The sequence below is a fragment of the Indicator indicator genome, chromosome 16 (genome assembly GCF_027791375.1).
Source record: "Indicator indicator isolate 239-I01 chromosome 16, UM_Iind_1.1, whole genome shotgun sequence".
NCBI lineage: Eukaryota > Metazoa > Chordata > Aves > Piciformes > Indicatoridae > Indicator > Indicator indicator.
Window position 1 is genome coordinate 15,118,455 of NC_072025.1, and position 24,812 is coordinate 15,143,266.

General features: G+C 44.5%; 1 protein-coding gene across 2 annotated transcripts in view; it reads right to left on the reverse strand.

Moving 5' to 3' along the window:
* PIAS1 (protein inhibitor of activated STAT 1) overlaps nucleotides 1–24,812 on the reverse strand; it is a 73,476-nt gene that overhangs the window by 14,510 nt on the left and 34,154 nt on the right. For both annotated transcript variants that reach the window (XM_054388231.1, XM_054388232.1), the window contains exons 3-7: nucleotides 8,350–8,434; nucleotides 7,315–7,362; nucleotides 5,599–5,689; nucleotides 4,669–4,803; nucleotides 611–716 (exon numbers count right to left, since the gene is read on the reverse strand). In XM_054388231.1, coding sequence (XP_054244206.1) covers nucleotides 611–716; nucleotides 4,669–4,803; nucleotides 5,599–5,689; nucleotides 7,315–7,362; nucleotides 8,350–8,434 — 465 coding nt within the window. The remainder of the gene's footprint in view (nucleotides 1–610; nucleotides 717–4,668; nucleotides 4,804–5,598; nucleotides 5,690–7,314; nucleotides 7,363–8,349; nucleotides 8,435–24,812) is intronic.

Genomic DNA, 24,812 nt, shown 5'->3' on the forward strand with positions numbered 1-24,812 from the left:
TTGGTATTTTCACCCCTCTCCTTGATAAAGAAACACACAGTAGTTTTTTCTTAGAAACTTATACCAACATGTGCTTGTCAGAGAAAACAATAAAGCAGCAAAGCTCACACTTCAGTTTGAAGGGGGTTGGGAGGAGGATTGTGCTAGACACTCTCTCTCCAGGAGCTCACTCCACAATACTGTGCCAAAGAAACAAAAAACTGTGTTGATGGGAGACTTTCCTCCAGCATGTCAGCATAAAGGTTCAGTATCAGGCATTTAGGTCAGCTTGCTTGAGGTACTGAATTACTCAGTTAACTATATAAATACAGTTGTTCTGTTCTGAGGAAACAAAGCCAGTATGGCTGAACTGAAAAGAGATTCTCTTGCATTTTTCCCCTTCACAGTGTCAACAGGGTTCCTGGACTGGCTCCTAGTACAAACAAAGGCCTCTGAGTCTTTGAATTGGAACTGAATACAAAGCACACCACTATCAGATTCTCCAAACCCAGAGAATTGTAGGAAGTCCAAACCTCAGTCAGTACAGTCCTATTTCAAATCTCCTTTTACAAAAGCAGTTTTCCCTGTTTTTTTTTTTTTTTTTTTCAAACAAGCAGCACATCAGACTTACTTAGAGCTCTAGAGTGATCAGGGTTCCGTATTCCTTTTGCTCGCAACCTCTGCAGCAACACTGTAGAGGACAGCTGCTTGACAAGATAGACTGCCATGGAATAGTTCTAGAAAACACAACAAAAATTCAAGTCAGCACTGGGTTAACCAAAAAGACAGCTTGGATTTTATACACTGCTTATGCAATTTGTGTGATTACAGGGCACTGCGTTCCTGAAGCAGTTACGAGAGTTTAGATGGCAAAGTTTTCAGCCTAGAGAAAAACCATCATGCTTCACCCGGGCTGGAGCTTGAGAGATGCACCAAAAGGGACATCACACTTCACTGAGCTTAGGTTTAGCTTCAAATCAAAGGATTCAAACAGCATTTAGGACACCTCTGGAAGTCTTACATCTGACTTGGGACATGCAGCCTCCAGTTCATTTCAGAAAGGTAATTATACATCAGCCATAGATGTTGGTCTCTTCTCCCCAGTATCAGGTGATAGAATAAGAGGAAATGGCTTGAAATTGTGCCAGGGGAGGTTTAGGTTGGAGATAATGGAACATTTATTTACTGGAAGAGTGGTCAGGCATTGGAACAGGGTGCCCAAGGAGGTGGTGGAGTCACAGTCCCTGAAGTGTTCAAGAAACTCATGGACATAGCACTTTGGGGACATGATTTAGTGACATGATGGTGGTGTTAGGTCAACTGTTGGCCCCAGTGATCTTAGAGGTCTTTTCCAATTGAACCAATTCTAAGATTCTATGATTCTAAGATTCTACATTTAAGGGAAGCTGTCAAGTCAAATGTGATCAAACTCTAGGTTTGTTTTTTAAATAAAAGTTTCTTTTGTTTTTAAAAGAGGACAATCAGCAGCAATGCCTCTTCAAAAGCAACGCATAAAGAGACGCCTTGCTTGCAGCATTCCCCACTCAGCCTGGATGCACTCTTCAACTTTCTTTTCCTTATCTTCCTGCACTTGCTGTCTCTGAAATGCAAACTTCACTGCCAAGGCTTACCAGAAGTAAGGCAGTTCAAGAGTTCAAGAGTTCAGTGAAGCTGAGGTGTACTCTAGTGATTCTAACCAGAGCGGGCAAGAAGTCACCACTCCCAACTGTCTTGTTCTTCCCTTCTGGAAGAGCTTAGGTCACTTATCCCTGCTGGAAGAGGTTAGGTCACTTCTCCCCATCAACGTTCAGCCAAAAGCCAGGAAGGCTCACTTCTGCCACTACAAAAAATAATCTGGTGCACAAGCAGGTCAGGTGCAGAGTGAAGATGAACTCTGCCAGCTCCCCTGTAAGCAGGGTAAGCCTTCCCTCAAGGAACAAGTAGGAATGGCAGAGCTCTTCCTGACATCACTAACTGGTTTCAAACCACAGCCTGAAATTCCTGAAGCCCCTTGTTAGCTACTAACAGCAGCAGATAATAACTGTCTGTCTAAAAATGTGACATCCAGCAGCAACACCCCTCTCTCCTTTCCACCCTCAACATGGAAAGGAGAAGATTTGTATTCTCACACCAGGGTACATCAATTACTTTTTGATATAAGCAGCATTTACTAAACCTGTAGCTACCTTCATACACTTGAAACTGAAAAATTAAAGGCTTCCCCTAACAACTGCCATGTGTGTTTCCACTAGCAAAGCAAAGGGGAAAAAAAATTAATCCACACCATTGTGACATCTTCCATCTTTTATTTAGGATGCCACCAGGATCCCAAGATGGGATTTCAGTCATATATCTTCTCAGAAAATTACCCAAATTGAAAGAGCGTCAAAACTGCCACATTTTAAATATTTCATTCTTACAAGGAAGGCTTCTCCCATCGTTAAAAGCCACTACTGCTTTAACTTGTTTGTTTAATGCCTCAATTAGGAGAGAAGTTAGAAAAATGCTAATTAACATTGTGAAATTATTTACTGACAGCTTGAATCTACAAAGCTAGGAACTTGCCCAAGGCAGCTCGTACAGAAGGCTCTGGAAACAGATTGTGTTTAAAAAAAAAAAAAAAAACACTCAAAAAAATGACAATTATGACTTGAGGAAAGGTAGAGTACACCAGTTGGGACATGCAACTGACTCTGAAGGGAAGGGGAGGAGGGCAATTCAAATGGTGTATGACATGGGCACATCCAATTCCTCACGTTAAACTGTCAAGGTCTCAAACAATCACTTTAGGAAAGCAGTACATGAGTGGGGTCCTGACTGGCATCTAATTTGTATGAAATGCATGAAGAATCTGCCACTCTCTTCAGTTCTGTATTCTAAGCTGCAAGTCAATATGGGGTTTATAACTGAAGTAGCTACAAAGCCTGAGAAACTACCTAGTTGACAAGAGTCTGGCTTAGAGTCCGTGCAGACTCCTGGCATTTCTCTTCCCTAAATCTTCACTGCTGTTCCTAAGCAAAAATGCAGCACTGTATTCAGAGCAGTAACCTGTACTCTGCCCTAGTGAGGCCACAGCTGGAATATTGGGTCCAGTTCTGGGATCCCCAGTACAAACAAGACTGACAGAGAACTACTGGAGAGATTCCAGCGAAGGCTACAAAGATGCTGAGGAGCCTGGAACATCCCTGTGAGGAGGAAAGGCTGAGAGCCCTGGGGCTGTTGAGCCTGGAGAAGAGCAGCCCCAGAGGGGATCTAATCAATGCTCAGCAAGAGCTAAAGGGTGGGGAAGCAAGAGGATGGAGCCAGACTCTTGTCATTGGTGCTCAGCGACAGGACAAGGGGCAATGGGCACAAAGTGGAACCCAAGAGGTTCCCCCTGAACAGGAGGAGAAACTTCTTTGGTGTGAGGGTGCTGGAGCCCTGGAGCAGGCTGCCCTGAGAGGTTGTGGAGTCTCTTTCTCTGGAGAAATTCCAAACCCACCTGGACTTTGTGGTCCTGAGCAACCTGCTGTGGGTGTCCTTGCTTAGCAGGGGGCTTGGACTGGATGATCTCCAGATGTCCCTTCCAACCCCTACCATGCTGGGATTCAGGGATTCTATGAATCATCAGCTTGCACACAGGCACTTCAGCAACATAACCAAAACCAGGTTCATTTTTCAATGCTTATTTCCAATACCTGCAGTTCTCATTAGATAAAAGGAGGTTTGAAAACAATCACTCAGCCATCATTTATTCCATAATCTGGACAGAGGCTGTTTTACGCTCCACAAGAAATCCATCATGAAACACCATCATGATGCTTTATAACCAGCCATTGTGCATGATTGGGCTGTAAGCATTTTTCCACTCTGGTTCAGGAATCCCAGGATTTGCACACTGACAAATTCTTGGACGAGGTTTCACCTCGGGATAATTTTCAGGACTTCTAAAAGCAGGACGGTTGGTTGCAGTGGCAAAGCCACCGTTTTTCAAGCACATGTTGACTCTGTGACATGCATCTAGCAGGTTTCTTTCTTTGCCATCAGAAAGCAGTGCACTAATTCAGAGGCTAATTTATTGAAGTATCTTTTTGCAGCATGTTCCAGATTTAATTAGCCCAGTGCAACACCAGCAGCTTTATAATACCAACTGCAACGTTCTCCCCACAGAAAGAAAGAAGTTATAAACACATGACTTTTAAAATATTAAGTATAAGGGCAGCAGTTGTGAGGATAGAAGTGTAAAAAAGGCAAATTAAATCTCCTGGACCCTGCCTGCTGAACATGTCCACATTTACTGTGATAAAAAGCCCACTCTAGCCCATGCTAGTTACAAGTTGAAGCCAAGACAGGGTTAGAAAAGACCTTAAAATCAGGGGAGAGTTTGAAATCTGAAGTTATGACAGACAAAAAAGTTATATAGGATGTCTTGATCTTATTATCTGGGCCCTCAATGAATCAGTGGTGGGGGGTGAAGTGGGAGAGATCACACCAAAAGAAAGTGAGGGCTACTGACCTAAGGGAGCATATCTGCCCTAGATGTCACAGAATATCTGCCTAGCAGATACAATCAAAAGAAGGAGCAGTTTACCGCTAAACCATGAAGTGTTTGCTGCACAATTAAACTCACTTATCTTTCAGCTCTTCCAAACAGATGCCAAAGCAGAAGCTAAGAAGCTTTAGACAGCATTTTGTACCAAAGTTACTTACTCTTCCAATCTCTGCAGTCCAGGAAACAACGATTGTGTTTGGTACCGTCGTAGACAATCTGACGAGTGAGGTAATGTTGATTGGTCTGCTAGGTCGCTTTGGTTCAACACCATTTTTGGTTGGTGGAAGATAGCCCTAGAAATCAACGTAGTTTCCCCCTCAGTAAGAAAGAAACAGACACACTGCTTTTGCCTTCTTCCCCTCTCATCACCACCTTGCCCCAGGAAAAGCTGTGTCTCACCTGAACCAGGCTCCTTCTTCAATTTAAAGAGCTATCTAGCAGGCAACAGAAGTGCAGGTGTTTTACAAGTTCTCTCTCCTTACACACAGCCTCACCTTTTCCAAGGAGTATTAAAAGGCACCTTTGTCATATCTCTTGTCTCCCCTGCCTGGCTTTTATCACCCAGCCTAACCCTGTGCACTGCCCCAGTTCACCAAGCTGTTTTGCTCCCTAGCCCTGTGATGGTCTATTCCCTGCAGAGAGGACTTCCAACTGAGTCCCAACTACAGCCAGACCGCAAAATCTTTGTCAAAGATAACAACTTATTGTTACATGCTTTGAAGACTAATCTTCTGGATCTACTGGACTTTCCATCCCTGGAGGTAGTTCAAACAACTAGTGGATGTGGCACTCTAGGTCTAGTGGTCATGGAGGTGCTGGGTAGAAGATTGGACTTGATCTCAGAGGTCTTTTCCAACCTTAATGGTTCTATGAGTCTATATTACTTGGTGTCCTGAGAAACAATTTACTCTACCACCTTTTCCAGACATCTATTTACTCTACCATCTTTTCCAGACATCTATCCACCTTCATTCAAATAATCCAAAATGTGAAAACAAAGGTTAGGAGAAATTCTCAGGCTACTTTCTGACAGACAGCTCCCAATAAATGCTATCCAAATAGACGTATCAAAATAACATCTTACTTACTGGAAGGCTGCATGGTTTCCCATTTACTTTCACACACAGATTGGGTGGGAAGTGATCTTCTTGTGGACAACTGGTTTCTGATAAACAAAACCTGAAAGCAAAGAGCTTCCATCATCGTTCACTTCTAAAGTGATTTAAAGATCATCTCTTCCTAGAAGGATTCTTTTTCTCCCTGCTGAGTTACGAAAGCATGACAGATCTTGCTAAACCCAGTACTCACATCAGCTGTACAGGTCATTAAGCAGGAAATACCTCCCCCCAAATGACAGGTTTGGATCAAGATGGCTGTAGATCCTCCTCAGATTTCCTGAATCCCTTGGACCAACTCTGACTCATTTAGATGTGCAGGTTTCTCTTTCAGAAGACAGATCTGAATGTCTTTCCCACCACTTCTCCAGCCTGACCTCTCGACACAAGACCAGGGTTTCACAGAGGACAAGTCTCTTCAACTGTCCCTCCTCCAACAAACCAGAGAGCTGTTCAGCCACAGCATCAAATGCTATCCTCACATCTATGTCAAGCCTCTCTCTTAAGTTCAGAGAGTTTTATTTATTTCCTTAAGTACAGACAGGTTTATTTTGCTTCTGGAACCAAAATAAGACACACCCTTCCTTGTGCTACAAAATGCGTGTAGGTCAAGATTGTGGACAATAGGCATTCAAAGGACCAGAAAGAGCCTCAGCTCCACTGGATTTCTTCCAAGGGACCTGCTCCATTCACATGAATGTACCACCACATTGGGACAAACCAACAGGAGGGAGCTACCTTCTGTCCTCATGCTCTCCTCGTCCCTTTGTCCACCTGATCCCACACCAAGCCAATACAACAAGCAGAAGGTATTCCAACAAGGAAGAGCCAAAAGCGATTTCATTCTGTCTGGTGAGTTAACAGGGTAAGTTTAGGTTGGACGTGAGGAACAGTTTCTTCCCCAAAAGGGTTGTCAAGGCCTGAAACAGGTTGCCCAAGACAGTGTTGGAGTCCCCATCCCTGGAAGGGTTTCAAAGCCACGGAGATGTGCTGAGGGACATGGTTTAGTATAGAGCTGGCAGTGCTGGGTTAATGATCTTTAAGGTCTCTCCCAACCCAAACTACTCTATGGCTAGAGGAATAAAGGCAAGACAGCCATTTTTGACAGAAGCAAGCTCTGAAGCCAGCTCTGCTCACAACCCTGCAGAATTACAGAGATATATACAGAATTTAATCAACAGATGCTACATTTGTCAAACCCCCTAAAACAACCAACAGGCTAAGACCCAATCCAATGATTCCCATAAAGTCTTGCCTCCCACTGCCTACAAAACAGACCTTGGGTTGCCATGCCCAGGAATCACTGTGTTTGACATCTCTGCTAGGAAAAACAACCCTCCCTACAAATAAATGTTGAAGGTGCAGGCACCTGGAATCTGATAGATGTAGAGTTAAAGAAAGGAGCATACACTAAAATAACCACCTGAAGAAAATCAGCTGGCTAGAGCTAAACAGACACAGGATTTTGACACACCAGATATCAGGCCACCAGAAACGTCAGGAAAGCTGCATGTGACAAGGACAAGTAGTTAAATCTGCCCTTCTCAAAGCAGCCAACAGCTTGCTTTTCTCAAGAAAACAACAGAATGAGACTCTTCTCCATGAAGGAAAGCCTGACCTACTGGGTAACGTGTAGCTAATACATTTCAAACAACAACAGCATTGAGAACGGGTGATACAAACACTTACCTTAGCTGGACCTGTACTGTGAAGTCACATTTGGTCCCAGAAATATCCCTGGAAACAAGAGAACACAGGTTAAAACATATTGTTTGCACAACAGCTTCATCAATATTGCCTCAGTCTGCTGTTAGTTCAACGTATGCAAACCACACTTTGTGGTGTATACAGTCTAGACCACACTCTTCTCTTTCTGGTCAGTCAAACCACTACTCTCTCAAGACATACTTTGCATTTTTTAAGGGAAATAAATCAATTCTCTTCTCAGATGAACTCTATCATTTCCTTTTTTGTCTACTATTAAGAAAATTCTGATGGGTCACTTTGAAATACTATGAATGAAGGTTGGACTCGATGATCCCAGAGGTTTTTTCCAACCAAAACATTTCTACAACTCTGTCTTTACAATGTATAAACACAGAACCTGACACAGGCTCTGAATGATGGGAAGGGCTGGGATGCCATCCAGAGGGACCTGGACAGGCTGGGTTGTTCAGTCTGGAGAAGAGGAGGCTGAGGGGAGACCTCATTGCTCTTTACAACTCCCTGAAGGGAAGTTGGAGCAAGGAGGGGGCAGCCTCTTCTCCTTGGTGTCAATTGACAGGACTAGAAGAAATTGTTTCAGGCTGCACCAGGGGATGCTGAGGCTGGATGTTAGGAAATACTTCTTTCACAGAGAGGGTTCTCAAACACTGGAATGGTCCACCCAAGGCAGTGGTGGAGTCACTGTCCCTGGGGGTGTTTAAGCAGCCTCTGGACCTGGTGCTTAGGAACATGGTTTAGGACTGTCCCTAAACTGGATCGAGGGTTGGACTGGCTGATCTTTGAGGTCTCTTCCAAGTGGCTGTTTTCTGTGATTCACCTTTCTCCTCTCAATCAGCACACACACAAAGGAGAACATTCCCCAGAAAACTATTCTCGGAGGCACTACACAAACAACTGTGTCCTTCCAGATGACATTTCAAACTGGAGGTTATGGTAAACTAGTTTCTTTGTTGATTCATTAGATGGCAATACTTCATATTAGTGATCAAACTCACTCACATGGAACTGCTGATTTGCTGCACTTGTTGTGGCGTCAGTGCAAATGCAAAGCAGGTTTCTCGAAATCTCTGACTATTATCTGATGCTAGAAGAGAACAAGAGATCATCACTTTAAAACCAGCACACAGAGAATCATTAACAGAACCAGCTCATTTCACTAAAGTGCCTACACATAAATACACACATTTTTATAGCAAGCCCAACAGCCCCACGCATGTCTGGTTCTGTAAACAATTTTAGAGCCAAGAAAGTCGTCATCTAAACCCTTCTGTAAATAAAAATATAATAAACAAGCTTTATATGCAAGCAAAGTATACACTGGAATATAAAGTATACACTGGAATATGAATTATAAACTGCAAAAAAGATACAAATAATACCCTGGAATACAAAGTAGACACTGAAATATAAATTATGCACTGAAATACAAATTATACACTGCAAAAAAAAAAAGTTATCTAGAGAACAGCAAAGTTGAGACAAATCAGCTTGAGTGTTTTTATCAGTCATGGCAACTTCATGCTGAATGTTCTTTGATATTAAAGAAAAAATAAGAATTCTCATCAATTACTTTTGTATTTCCTTTAAGAAACAAGATCATGGCCTGTAAAAGTACACAGAGTGACTGAGCACTACAACACATGCAACTTCTCACCTTTCAGCGAGGTAATTTATGGAGTTAAATGCACCAAATATACAAAACACAACTCATGAGATACTCAAGCGTGAAATCTGGTTTTGAAGTCCTTGGACCCTGTGCCGTAGTGCTCCATAACAAAAACACAATGGAAGCATGAATGCACCTGATGGAAATAGAAGTCTGGAGAACAGGAGCAGCTGAGGGACCTGAGGTTGCTCAGCTTGGAGACAAGGAGGGCTGAGGGGAGACCTCATTGCTCTCTACAACTCCCTGTAAGCAGGTTGGAGCCAGGTGGGGGTTGGTCTCTTCTCCCAAAGAAGAGGAAACCACCTCAAGTTGCCCCAGGGGAGGTCTACGTTGAACATGAGGAACAAATTCTTCATGGAAAGGGCTATCACAGCCTGCCCCAGGCTGCTCAGGGCAGTGGAGTCTCCATCTCTGGAGGGGTTTCAAAGCCATGGAAATGTGGTGCTGAGTGACATGGTTTGGTGGTGACCAGGGCAGTGCTGGGGTAATGGTTGGACTTGATGATCTTAAAAATCTTTTCCAACCTTAATGATTCTAAGATTCTATGTTAAACATCTCCAAAACAATGCTTCTATCAAAAGCACATCCCTTCACCAGGGCTACAGGCAGTGCTGCAGCACAGAACCACGCACAACAGCAAGGAAAATGGCTTGGAAAAAAAAAAATTAAATTTAAATAAAAGAGAGAAACATCTCCCCAGAGAACTCTTCAACATGCTCATCAACACATGCACTGAAGTGAAAGTTGTAAAGAGGCTTGCTGTTCAATTTCATTATTCTTTGTGGTTTTAGAAGGTTATGAATAAGTATATTGTGTGTTAAACACTCAATAAATTTATCATTTTTTGTTTTACTCTACCACACTTCCTGACTCATCCTTGAGTGACAGATGAGTGAATACTTCAGGGCGATACCTCCGATATTGTGTTAAACCCAGCATGTGGTAGGTTGGAACCAACAATAGAATAGACATTGAGGTAGTATAAATATTAACAGCAGCCATCTCACTAAATCACATTTAGAGCTTTCTCCTCTGAGGCTGCTGCAGGATCTCTGCATTTTATGACACTAGATGCAACGAGCACACACAGCTCCTTATCAGCTGCTCCACAGCTAGGTGGGCCAGAAGAGGGTAAGGACACCTCCTACCAGACCAGGCTGCTCAAGGCCTCATCCAACCTGGCTTTGAACGCTTCCAGGCTTGGAGCCTCCACAGCTTCTCTAAACAACCTGTTCCAGTGCATCACCACCCTCATGGGGAAGAAATTCTTCCTAACGTCTGATCTAAATTCAGCTTCTTTCAATTTGAAGTCATTTCTCCTTGTCCTGTCACTCCATGCCTCTGTAACAAGTCCCTCTCCAGTTCTTCCGTAGCCCCCCTCCAAATCCTGGAAGGCTGCTCTAAGGTCTCCTTGGATCCTTCTCTTCTCCAGACTGAACAACCCCAACTCTCTCAGCCTGTCTTCACACCAGAGGTGCTCCAGCCCTCTGATCATCTTGATAGCCTCCTCTGGACCCTCTCTAACAGTTCCATGTCCTTCTTGTGTTGAAGAGATTAATTCCATGTTTCCTTTTCTTGTGTTGAGATTTTTCACACATTTCCTTTTCTTCCAATAGTAAGTTTGATTGCAATGTCCAAAAGAACCATCTGGGCTGGGGTGCAGCCCCAAAAGCACCATCTGGGCTGGGATGCAGCCTCAAATTCATGTTTTAGACACTTGTGCCTACAGAACCCAGCATCTATTTTAATTCTAATACATTTCTCAGTTACATTTGGTCAAAGGAGGAACACACAGAGCTTCAGATGAGAGCCAGCCATGCTATCACAATGTAAGGATATTGAAACACAATGTTTACAATTAACAATGAAAACCTGTTGCAATATTTGGTCTTTATGACAATTTTACAGCTATTTTTAGGTATAAATGGAAAAACCACAACTACACACTGCAATCCACGTGAGAGGAATTAGCACAGTTATTGTCCTGCAGCCCAGAGAGATGGATGAATTCAAGTTATTCTGTATATTCATATGGTTCAATGTGGACTTTATCTGTTGGGTTTCCTTTTCTTCCCAACACCAGGTCCCTCAGGTGCTCCTCAAAAGACTTCAGCTCTAGACACTTCACCAGCTGCATTGTTCTTCTCTGGACTTGCTCCAACACCTCAATGTCCTTCCTGGAGCTGGCAATTAACTTCAGATGTACTCACTTTAATAACTAATAACCCACCTAATAAGCTAAAGGCTATGAACTGAAAGATCACTGGTCCCCAGTGACAGGAGATGACCATGCTGCTCAGTGCTTTCTTAGTTGTAAAGCAGCACTGACACCCACAGCACACACTGTCAATACGTTGCCTTTGTGCACAAGCAGCAATCACTGTGATTGCCACGGGAGCATGGCCAAATTGCCAGAGAACTAACGTGTCAATTAGGCAAAGACAATCCAAAAGCCAATCAGAAGACATCCAAACTCTTGACAGATAGAGAAGAAGACAGACAAGAAGCCACATTACTCTAAGCTAAAGGAGAGTTATGGTCAGGCTCTTCAACCACCCCTAGGATACAGCTCTGGCCCTTAGGTGTGGAACTACCAACAGGAGAATGAGCAAATTTCATCACCAGTTGCCCAGTTCAGTGTGTGCTATCATATGGAAGTCTAACCTTTATGATCAGGCATGATTCAGCTGCTCATAAAGACAATTTTAATCCCAGAATCCCAGCGTGTTGGCAGTTGGAAGGGATTTCTGGAGATCATCCAGTTCAACCCCCCTGCTAAAGCAGAGGCAACCACAGCAGCTTGCTCAGGATCACAAGAGCCAGGTGGGAATCTCTTCAGAAAAGGAGACTCCACAACCTTTCTGGGCAGCTTGCTCCAGATCTCAAACACCCTCACACTAAAGAAATTTCTCCTCTCCAGGTGGAACCTCTTGGTTTGTAGTTTCTGCCCAATGCCCTTTGTCCTGTCCCTGGGCACCACTTCAAAGATTCTGGCCCCATCCTCTTTCCCCCCACCCTTTAGCTATTGATCAGCAATACAAGGACAGGAGATGGAGAGGACACAGGTTAGGGACAAGGATTTTGTTTGTATGTCTAGGGCTTGCCTAGGAAAAACGCAGCAAACCCAAAAGCATCCTCTGGAAGGGAGATGAGAAATGTTTTTTTCTTTCTGCCTTTCTCTAATCTTCCATATGTTTCCCCACAATCTTTTTTTACACCCGTATCTATTCCTTCTAGGTCTTTTTATCCTACAAACAATGCATGAATACTTCAACAAAACACATTAAATGGAGCTAATTGAGCAGCTTTACTATGAAATACCAAGCTCCCAAGCTTATTTGTGACCACACAAACTCCTCTCTTTCTAAGGAGTTCCGATTTCTCAAGGAACAAACAAAGGAAATCTGGAATTTCAGGGTTTAGAAAGCAAAGAGATTTGTAATAATTCATCTGGTGGCTTTAAGAACACCAAGCAGATCCTGGCAAGTCAAGCACATCATCTACTACTCAAGTTCCGGAGTATGATTAAAACCAGAAATATGCAAATATATCATTTTATACAAGGAGAAAAAAAAAAAAAATAAAATCATTCTGAAGGCTAGAAACATGCAACCATGCCCTGCAAATAACCAATATTATTTAACAAAAGAACAGCAAAAAAGAAGAGATAACCAACTGAAAAGTGAGTGGATTCATATGTAATTTATGAACTGGAATCATGCCAGGGCAGCAGAGTCCAGGAATGATTTTGGGGGGTGGGGTTGAGGAGGTTTGGGTGTATTTCTAATCCTGAATTACTAGACCTTTTCTTTAATACTCTCTGAATGGTATTTCCTGCACCAATATAGTTGAGGGGTTGGCAGGCAGTTCCATGGAGACATGCCTTTGGAGTGCTGGTGAAAAAAATTCCCCACAAGCCAGAAATGTGTCCTCAAAGCCAAGGGTCCAAGGACATCCTGGAGTACATTAAGGAGAGTGTGACCAGCAGGTCAGGGGAGGTTCTCTTCCTGCTCTGCTCTGCCATAGTGAAGCCAGGGCTGGGATGTTATGGGTTCCCCAGTCCAGTTGTGGGTTCCCCAATTCAAGAGAGACAGGAAATAACTGGAGAGAGTCCAGTGGAGGCTACAAAGATGCTGAGGGACCTGGAGCATCTCTGTGAGGAAGAAAAGCTGAGAGACTTGGGGCAGTTGAGCCTGGAGAAGAGCAGCCCCAGAAGGGATCTGATCAATGCTCAGCAAGTCCTAAAGGACCCATGTGGGGCAACAGGATAGGGCCAGACTCTTCTCAGTGGTGCCTAGCAACAGGACAAGGGGCACTGGGCACAAACTGGAACCCAGGACGTTCCATCTGAAGAGGAGGACAAAATTCTTTGGTCTGAGGGTGCTGGAGCCCTGGAGAAGGCTGCCCAGAGAGGTTGTGGATTCTATTTCTCTGGAGACCTTCCAAACTCCCCTGGCCATTGTGATCCTGGGCAAGCTGCTGTAGGTGCCCCTGCTTTAGCAGGGGGGTTGAACCGGATGATCCCTAGAGGTCCCTTCCAACCCCAGCATACTGGGATTCTATAAAGAGCTTGAAAAATCAGTCAAGAGTGGTTCATAGGGCTCATCTTTGCAATTTCAGAGAAGACATACAATTACTTTTATTTTGGTTTTAATTTACATATTAAGAACAAAGGCACAGTAATTAAAGAAAATATTGCATGAGTTAGAAGCTTGTCTTTACCTTGCTGCTAAAAAATTCCCTGAATAATTCACAAATCTGAAAGGGCAGGTTTTGAAAGTACAATAAAAAGCTTTTCAAGCAGATTTATGTAGTTAAATGGGTGTCAACAAGAAGTTTTCAGGCAAGCTGCCTAAAATCCACTTCTCATTTTACCAGAATCTCACCTTTTTTTTTGAGGGGGTGCTGAAGAGGGGAGTACAGCAGTAGAGGGGAAAATTTACTACTTTTTCATTCATCCAGCTTAAATCAGGAAAGGCAATGAAAAAAGCCCACATTTTCTTGTGAAGACGTAGATACACCAGCACAAGCTCAGGTCTGTTGCTTCTGCAAGTCCCCAACATTAGCTTTAAAACATCACAAAACTGTTCCAAAGCAGAGCTGCTTCTTCAAAACTCTTCTTTTGACCAAGTCACTATCACCACAGTTTCCTGAATTGCTTCACAGAATCATAGACTGGCTTGTATTGCAAGGGACTTTAAAAATCATTTAGTTTCAACCCCCTGGCATGGGCAGGGACACCTTCCACTAGACCAAATTGCTCAAAGCCTCAACCAACCTGGTCTTGAACACATTCAGGGAGGGGGCATCCACAACCTCCCTGGGCAACCTGTTCCACTGTCTCACCATCCCCAATGGAAACAATTTCTTCCTGATCTCCAGTCTAAATCTCCCCTTTTACACCCCAAAGCCATTGCCCCTCACCCTAGCACTACAAGCCCTTGCTGAAAGTCCCTCCCCAGCTCTCCTGTAGCCCCCTTCAGGTACTGGAAGGATGCACTATGATCTCCCTGGAGCCTTCTCTTCTCCAGGTTCAACAGCCCCAACTGATGCCTACCTCATTCAAGTAGTGATCCAAACAGCCTATGGGTTTGGTATATATTAAGTTAAAGTCACCCATTTCTGCCCTGCTAGTTGTTTCTTTTGTTAAACATTCCACCTGAGTTTTCAGCATTTTAGTGCAAATTCTTTTAATCCCTGACAGTATCATTCAGAAGCCCAAAACATTTCCATTTGTAGCTGAAGGTCTATATATGTATGTGTATATATATATATAGACAGATGACAAATATATTCTTCTATAAGCAATAATAATGACAGATAAAAAAGATTTGTTACCACTTTTGTTCTTTATTTTGGAAAAACCCTACAGCACTTAAGAGTAAAAAAAAAAAACAAAAAACAAAAAAAAAAAAAAAAACCCAAAACCCAGCTTTAAGTGTCTGCATTCTCTACAGCTCTAAAAATACTCTGTTCCACCTCACCAGTACCCAGGGCTAAAAATAGCCACACAATCTTTCTGCAGTAAAATACCTCTTGCTGACTTGAGAAAGAGCTGGCCTCTCTAATTTCCATCCAAAAAGAGACACCTGAAAATCTTTAGTGAATCTGAAGTTAACACACTGTGGAGGTGGTGATGCTTCCTAGCCCAGCTGCAGTTGACCAAAATGCTGCCCAGACACTAAGGTTGATCTTTTCCATCCATAAAGTTGATCTTTTCTATCCAACATCGTCATCACCACAGAATCATCATAGAATGACTTATGTTGGAAGGGACCTTAGAGATAATCTACTCCAACTTCCCTTCCATGGGCAAGAATGCCTCTCACCTGGACTTGGTTGTTCAAGGCCTCATTCATCCTGGCCTTGAACACCCCCAGGGAGGAGGTATCCACAACCTCCCTGGTTAGCCTATTCCGGAGTCTCACCACCCTCATACTGAAGAATTTCTTCCTAAGATCCAGTCTAAAGCTACTCTCCCCTCAGCTCAAAATCATTCCCTCTAGACAGCCTTATGAAAAGCCCCTCTTCAGCCTTCCTGTAGGACCCCTCCAGATACTGCAAGGCAGCTATAAGGTCCCCTCAGAATCTTCTCCAGGCTGCACAACTCCAGCTCCCTCAGCCTGTCCTCACAGCAGAGGTGCTCTAGCCCTCGGATCATCTTTGTGGCCCTCCTCTGGACCCACTCCAGCAGTTCTACATCCTTCCAAACCTGGCTTATTAAATAGTGACAGGAACATACTACCTTCTAATATAGAAAGATACATGGACTAAAATTAAACTTAGACTAAAATTATATGTGGACTAAAATAAAATGTGGACTAAAATTAAACTTGCACTTTAGACTGCAGTAACTACCCATGTTCAGGCCACGAGTAAAGCTATCAGTGACCTGGCCTAGCACCAATGGTTTCCTATAACAGCATCTTTATTTCTGAAGGCAGAAATAGTTAAGTGAGAATAGCAAGACTGTAGCACATTTTTGCTACATGGTGTAAGATAAACAAGAGATATCAAACTGATTATTCACTAACCTAGGGCAGCACAGAGTGAGGCCACAGCTGGAGCACTGGGTCCAGTTCTGGACTCCCCAGTTCAAGAGAGACAGGGAGCTACCAGAGAGAGTCCAGTGGAGGCTACAAAGACGCTGAGGGGCCTGGAGCATTTCTGTGAGAAGGAAAGACTGAGAGCCCTGGGGCTGTTGAGCCTGGAGAAGAGCAGCCTGAGAGGGGATCTGAGCAATGCTCAGCAAGAAATAAAGGACAAGGTCAAGAGGATGGGGGCAGACTCTCATCAGTGGTGCCCAGTGACGGGACAAGGGGCAATGGGCACAAACTGGAACCCAGAAAGTTCAGCCACATCCATGCCCTGCATCCCCTGCCCGGGGGTGGGTGAAGACGGTCTTTCCTTGGGAGCTGGCTCAGCTGCAGTTTCAGGAGGGTTTTCTGGGATTTCAATCCCTTTTTTTTGTCAAAATATGAACCAGGAAAACCTAAACACTGTAGAAGTTGTCAACCCAACACATAAATAATTCTTGCTTATCTTCCCTGCATAGAGAAGGCACCTCATTTTGTTGCAGCACAGACATTTTGCTTTTTGCTTTTGAACAGAAGGCATTGTATCAATTTATGTTCAATCCTCTTTCAAATATCACTGCTGAAGATTTAATACTCTGCCTCCATGCTACACCAAATTTACTGCATTTAGATGAAGGCACAGAAAACATTTACCTTTTCAAAAGGTAATATTCAGACAAGCTCTGAATTATGTGGAGCTGCAGCAGAAGCCAGGCCATGTGCCACACAATACTACATCCATACAGCTCCTCACAACGTCATTTGGCCAAAACCCTCTTCTATCAATCCTCAGCTGGGTTCATTTATCCAACTGCTTTTGGACGGGAGGTCAAAAGCCTGCGTGCAGTGCTCTGCAACATCTGTATGTTGGCAGAAAACAAGCAGCTACGTGAGAGAGGCTGCACCTTAATGGGAGATCTACACCACCAAGGATGGATCATTAGCCCTTTTAAAGCCACCACAATTGATGAAGCTCCTGGGTAACGCAAATGTTTACATATAAACACTTCCTTTCTCTTAACCACAACCTCTTAGCACAGAGCTCTTCCTTTCTTCTGGATTCATGTAGCAGGACCTTTTAAACAACAACCTGTCATACCCTTCATTTCCTGCTACCCATTAAATGCATTTCAGTGTGACTATCAGGTCAGGCCCAGCCAGACCCCTCCTCAGACACCATCTCCCCTGGAAAGAAGGAAAAGTCTCTTTCTAATTGCTAGAGCCATGTCATAGAAACAGAAGATAAAAAAGGCCAGGAGGAAGGCTTTGGGGTTGAGAGGACACTGGTTAGTTGGCTTCACCACACTCTGAACTACATATAAAAAGGCCTCCAACATTTCTTCTTACAGATATGTTTTGGTTGGAAGAGACCTTTAAGATCATTGACTCCAACCAAAAACCCAGCACTGCCAGACCACCACTAAACCATGTCCCTCAGCATCACATCTCAGTGTGGAGTCCAGTGTTGGGGACTGCACTGGACAGCTTGGGCCAGGCCTTGACAACCCTTTTGGGGGATAAATTGTTCCTCATGTCCAACCTAAACCTCCCCTGGGGCAACTTGAGGCCATTTCTTCTTGTCCTATCACTTCTCACTAGGGAGAAGAGACCAACCCCTCACCTCACTCCAACCTCATTTCAGGGAGCTGTAGATTGCAATGAGATCTCCCTTCAGCCTCCCCTTCTCCAGGCTAAACAATCCCAGGTCTCTCAGCCACTCCTCAGATTTGTGCACTAGACCCTTCACCACCTTTGTTGCTCTTCTCTGGACCTGCTCCAGCACCTCAACATGCTTCTTGGAGTGAGGGGACCAAAACAGAACCCAGTATTCAAGGTGTGGCCTCACCAGTGCCCAGTACATGGATGATAATCCCTGCCTCTGCTCCTGCTGGCCACATTGTTGCTGATCCAAGCCAGAATGCTCTTGGCCCTCTTTTCAGACCAGGCCAAAGCTGGACCCTTCATGAACCCTGAGTGACCTCTAAAAGCAGGGCTGAATGCTGTGCCCTGCACAAGCCATGGGCTTCAGGAGCTCAGCCATACCCAGCTGACATCCAGCTGCAAGACAAACTCTGGACGCTCCCATTTCTGTTTTGTCACTAGCTGTGACACCTGGGCTATTTCATTTCACTTCAATCCCTGATCACAACAGACGTTGTGTAACCTTAACATTTCAAAACACTTCAAAAACACTTGAAGGGAAGCGTTTTAGTAAACATACAACTCATTCCTTCCTTGCCTGTGGTGACGACTTCTGAACCCATCTCTCCCCAGGTTACAACTGCACTACACCACAAAATACACTGGGGTGCTACAAAGTGCCACTGCCACGTCCTTCAGCTTCAACCAGATGAAAAACTGCTTGTTTTCTGGTCAGTTTGCAGCTTTTATCACTTCAGATCAGTTCTAGACTCTGTTCAACTTAAGCTTTAAACAGTTAAATGTTCAGAAGGAAGAGGCAGAGCTACAGTGGGGGTGGGAAAGGCGGGAAGTAAGAGAGACACGAAGGAGCTTATTTGAAATAGTGCCTAAATACATATCTGAAAATAGCCTGGAAATCCTCCAAGGGCTACAATTAATTCATAAATATTACGTATTTTATAACCCTGTGATGCATAGTATAAACAGATCAGCTGGAAATTCTGTGCAATTGGACAGATATTTAAGTTGGAGTACTTTTTGTAACCTGTATTAAGAGCATTTCTGAGCAATGAGGATTTCTGAAGATCTACACCAAGTATTAAGGGACAATTTCATGCTGACTTTTCATGCCAGAACTCTCCGTCCTCCCAGCCTACCTCTGTGGGATAACCCCACAGGTACCCACCCACCCCAGATCTCTTCTTGCACTGCCCATTCTGAGCCCACAAGGCCTCCACTACACTCCTGCTCCACCGTTTTGCCAGAGGGAAGGAGCATAACTGCACAGAATCACAGAATCATAGAACGGCTTGTGTTGGAAGGGACCTTAAAGATCATTTACTTCCAACCCCCCTGCCATGGGCAGGGACACCTTTCACTAGACCAAGTTGCTCAACCAACCTGGCACTGAATGCCTCCAGGAAGGGGGCATCCATGACCTCTCTGGACAACACTTGAAATGAGCAGTGCTAAAGAGCCAGCACTGCTACACCCCTACATGGGCCATGATGCTTCCAGTATATTTTTACTCTCACCAAGAAAGCAACAAGTTTTACAAGGCAAGCTCTCTACCAGGATCAGCACAACCCATACCATCCTTTTCTAGAAGCCATTAGAAAGACAGAGGAAAGTATCTCTAAAAGACTCCAAGGTATTGAAGACTTTCAGCAGCACTGCCAACAACTACTAAGCGAACTCAATGTCTTGGTTGCAAGAGGAAATCTTAAAAAATACATATTGCAATAGCAGAGCTCCCTCCCTCGTGCTCTGCAAGCTCCACAGCTAGGCCTCGAGCTCTCCCAACACTCCAAGGGACACCACTCGAAGCTTAGGTTGGCTCACTAAGCATTAATGGATTACTCACATGCTCTGAGTCAGCCACGTGGTTTGCCATAATTCCTTCTACTAAAAGCTTTAATTAGAATTGTAGAATATCCTGAGTTCGAAATCACCCATGAGAATCACTGAGCCCAACTCCTGATCAAATCATCAACCGTGCAATGGTTTGGGTTGGAAGGGACCTCATCTAGTCCAACCCCACTGTGGTTAGCAGGGACATCTGCAACCAGAGCAGGTTGCTCAGATCCCCAAACAACCTGGCTTGGAATGGGTTCAGGGATGGGGCATCTCCCACCATTCTGGCCAACCCAGGCCAGGCTTTCACCGCCCTCAGTGGCAAACATTTCTCCCTTCTCTCCACTCTCAATCTCCATTTTTTAGTTTCCAACCATCACCCCTTGTCCTGTCACAACAGGCCCTGCTCAAAAGCCTGTCCCCCAGCTTGCTGATGGCCCCTTGAAGCATTAAAAGGCCACCAGAAGGTCTCCTTGGAGCCTGATCTTCTCCAGGCTGAACACCCTCAACTCTCTCAGCCTGGCCTCATAGCAGAAGGCTTTCAGCCCTCCCAGCATTGCTGTGGCCCCCTACGGCCCCACTCCAACAGGTCCATGTCTCTGCTGTGCTGAGGATTCCAGAGCTGGCCCCAGCACAGCAGGTGGGGGTCTCAGCAGAGGAGAGGGGCAGAATTCTCTCCCTCAGCCTGCTGGCCACAATCATCAAAATGACATCCTAATTTGATCTTGGGAAGCAAAGTGGCTTCCTAGATCCATTCACATCAGAGAGGCAGTGTCTGAAAATATCCATACCCTGTAGAACCTTGGAATTCGTGTGATCTCAGTTGTACACATGAGGAGATTGAGCAATCACAGCTGAAGAGAGCAGGAATAAATTGCAGTCCTTCCCTCATAGCACAGGAGCTACCCGGCTGGTTAAAGCTCTCTCAAACAGACTCTGGAAAGAGTCTCTATAGATGAACTCAAGGCAAACCACATGCAAATACAAGTTGAAGCCAAAAAAAGACATTTAAGTGCACTGTAATCCTAGTTCAGCTCCAGCACATGAGCAGCACAGAGCAAATATTTCAGCTTATTCTTGCACAATTAGAAGCTGTCAAGGCGGAAGTCAGAAAGCTGAAGCCTGAGCTGAGAATAAAGCATTTTGTTGAACTTCCTCCCACAAAGTAAAAAAATAACAAACAGAGGAGACAGTAAAAGCGTGACTTTCATATCAACCATGGCACTGACTGCACAGAGCAACAGATCAGCTTGCTGATACATGAAAGGGAGAAACACTTGCCAAGCAAAACTTCTCTAGCTTCCAACCTAGATTTCTAAGTGCAGGGAGTTGTTTAATTGTTTAATAGCTGTACCCCGAACTACAGTCAACCTCCTCAAGATTTTAGCCAGATCAGCTTTCAAGTTCTGTTTTCAAGAAGGCAGCACACAGAATCACAGAATGCCTCATTGGAAGGGACCCCAAGGATCATCTGGTCCATCCAAGTAACCATGATCAGTCCTAGACAGAAAATTTCAAGATTAAGTCATAGAATGGTTTGAGTTGGAAGTGACTTTAAAGATCATCTAGCTCAAATCCCCCTCTGCCATGGGCAGGAGCACCTTCCACTGGACCAGGCTGCAAAAAGCCTCATCCTGCCTGGTCTTAAATTCTTCCAGAGATGAGGCATTCACAACTTTTTGGACAACCCATTCTGGTGTCTCACCACCCTCACTGTAAAGAACTTCTTCCTAATGTTCAAATCTACCCTGCTCTAGTTCCAAACCATTGTCCCCTTGTCCTTATCACCACATGCCGTTATAAACAGTCCCTCCATGCAAGTCAGATGTACAAATGCTGGTTTCTAAGCACATAAATCTTAAGGGAGTGAAATTCTGTTTGGAGAAGCCCTGTTAATTAGAGTCCACAGATTAAGAAATTAAACTAAGACCTAAGCAAATGAAGACAAGCCTCAGTAGCTTGTCTGAAAGCTCCTGATGGAGCCAGTATCAGGAGTCTGGCAGCACACAGAGATCTCTAGGTGATACTGTGGCTCCCCAAAAGCTGGATATATGTCTCTTCCTTCCAGGAGGTAAAAATCCTCATTTCCATGGCTCAGATGCGAGTTTCAGTGTTGTGTTCCATATTGCTTAACCCTGAAGCATAGCAAATAAATTGTAGGGTCATTATCCATATGCCATTCGGAGAGAGTTAGAGAACAGCCTAACCCACAGCCTCTTTAACCCTTTAAATGGAAGAGGTTGATTTCCTCTTACAGGTCAGTAAAAGACCCATAATTTAGTTAAAAATGGGGGTGTTGGATACAACAGCACAGCTCAAACAATTAGGAATGACATAGGCTGTAAGGAGAAGTATTTTTAAGATGTTGCTTAACTACCTGATGCTCTTTTCAAAATAATCTGGAGGGCTCCTGGTATTTGTTACTCATCTCATAGTAAACATTTCACCACACAAAACAGATTTTATCTTACACTTTCAGAAAGTTGCCCCTATGGTTAAAAAACAACCAATTAGTGCCTGTGCACCAGGGGCTGACAACAGGGGGAAAAAAAAAAATCAAGTGAAAGCTGCAGCTTCACTTGTGAAACCAACAACCCAAATTCTCCTATTTAAAAAGAGTTCCTAGTCAAAAAACAACAGTCACAGTAACAAGGCAACTTTGATCTGTTCCAGCCAAACTGGACAGCTTCTCCTCCAAAAAACTCAAGTCACAGAACCACATCAGAGAGTCTCAGACTGCATCAGGTTGGAAGGGGCCCTCAAAGGTCATCTCATTCAATCCCCCTGCAGTCAGCAGGGACATCGAAACTACATCAAGCTGCCCAGGGCCACATCACGTCTGATCTTGAATGTCTTCATGGATGGAGCTTCAACCACATCTCTGGGCAACCTGTTCCAGTATTTTACCTCTCCCATTGTGAACAACTTCCTCCTGATGTCCAACCTAAATCTCCCCTGCTCCAGTTTCAAACCATTGCCCCTTGTTCTGCCACTACAAGCCCTTGTAAACAGTCCTTCCTCAGCTCTCTTGTAGGTCCCCTTCAGATACTGAAATGTGGTTACAAGGTCTCCCCGGGGCCTTCTCTTTGCCAGGCTGAACAACCCCAACTCTCTCAGCCTGGCCTCGTAGGAGATGTGCTCCTGCCCTCTGATCATCTTCATGGCCCTCCTCTGGACCTGCTCCAGCAGGACCGTGTCCTTCTTGGGTTGGGGGCCCCAGAGTTGGACACAGTATTCAAGGTATATCAAGCTGTGGTTAACCATGGGGCAGGGGGCTCAGACTTCTCACTGGTGCTGCAAGAGCTGAGTGCCCAGACTCATCCACCACAAGCCAGTTTCAGAACACAGAGCCTTCCCAGCTGGCTTGTACACAAAAACATCCAATATAGATGCTTTTCTTGATTTTGCAATGAGGATGACTAATAAAACATGGATCAAATTCGACAGCTCCACCGAACAAGGACAGATAGCTCTTAGCCTCAGCTAAACAAGCCCATTGACAGTTTTCTTGGGAGTAGGGAAAAGGCTGACAGCCCAGCCAGCTTAACTGTAATTGTCAGTAGCAGCCACAGGGCTCTGAGGGAGCTACAGGAGTCGAGTACTTGAAACACTCAGAAGGAACCGAGAGACTCTGCAATCTGAGCAGAGGAACAGCAGGACAAGAGTCCCACCATCAGCTGGGCCTGGCTGCTATTTTCAGTTCCTCAAACAAGAGCAGGTTGAGGTAGCACAGGCTGAGTTTACAAGTTCAACTAGCTAGGCAAGTCTGCTCTTCCGCAAGCATCCTACTCACTGCTACAATTCGTAGGAGCTGCTGTGAGCCACAGATAGGTAACAAAATTAAGAAGTTAGTTAAATGCCATCTAACCTTAGCTCCTCACAGATTCACAGGTTGGAAGGGACCCTCAAAAGCTCATCTTGTCCAACTCCCCCTGCAGTCAGCAGGGTCATCTCCAACTAGATCAGGCTGCTCAGGGCCACATCAAGTCTAATCTTGAATGTCTCCAAGGATGGGGGCTCCCTGGGCAACCTGTTTCAGTGTTTTGTGACTGTCATTGTGAAAAACTTCCTCCTAATGTCCAACCTAAATCTCCTATTTCAAACTGTTGCCCCTTGTCCTATCACCACAGGCCCTTCTAAACAGTCCTTTCCCAGCCTTGCTGTAGCTCCCCTTCAGATACTGAAATGCAGCTTCAAGGTCTCTCTGGAGCCTTCTCTTCTCCAGGCTGAACAGCCTTGAATCTTTCAGCCTGTCTTTACAGGAGAGAAGCTCCAGACTTTTGATCACCTTTATGGCCCTCCTCTGGACCCACTCCAGAAGACCTATGTCTCTCTTGTGTTGAGGGTCTTGTGTGAGGTGGACACAGGACACATGCTGAAGCATGCTGAGCCAGCCATGCTCAACCAAGATCCCTCCATAGCTGCAGGTGAGAAGGGTAGGGCTGGGTAAAGCCACGAATCCTGCCCAGCCAGCAGTCAGCATGTGGAGCTTAATCACAGCTACATTCTGAGGAAGCAAGTGTAAGAAGGTTACATCCATTTCCTGCTTTTGTTCCTGACATTAAAAATAAGAGTTAGCAAATTTAATTTCCTTGGCTGTTATTCACATTAACTTGTGTGCTACCCACCTACACAAGATATTTGGGTACAGAATGTGTGTTCAAGTGCCCTGCTGAGCAACTCCCTGCCCTGAGGCTTGCTTAAATTACTGGGTTTTAAATTAATGAACACATCTTGATGGGACAGGAGACTAATATAGCAAACCTCCCAACCAATCCCACCTTGACCTGAGCAGCTGGATAGAAGGAAGAAATTATTAGCCCTGAAGGTGGTGAGACTCTGGTCTAGGTTGCCCAGAGAGGTGGGAGATGCCCCATCCCTGGAACTGTTCCAGGTCAGGGTGAGCTCTGAGCAACCTCCTCTAGATGAAGATGTCCCTGCTGGCTGCAGGGGGCTTGGACTAGATAGGTGAGCTTTAAAGGTTCCTTCCAACATAGAGCATTCCATGATTCTATGACTCACGAAAGACTGAGGAAAAACACATCCAAAGATGTGCTTGGCCCAACTTTTACTGTAGTAGTAACAATCAGAAGAAGCTAAAGATCCTCAAATCAGTGGAAATCACACTCATTCTCTCTCTCACACCCATTTTTTTCTGTTACAGTAAGTTCCTTTTTAAGCAGAGAGATAACTATTCAAAGCCCCAAATCAGGTCATCAGTTCGT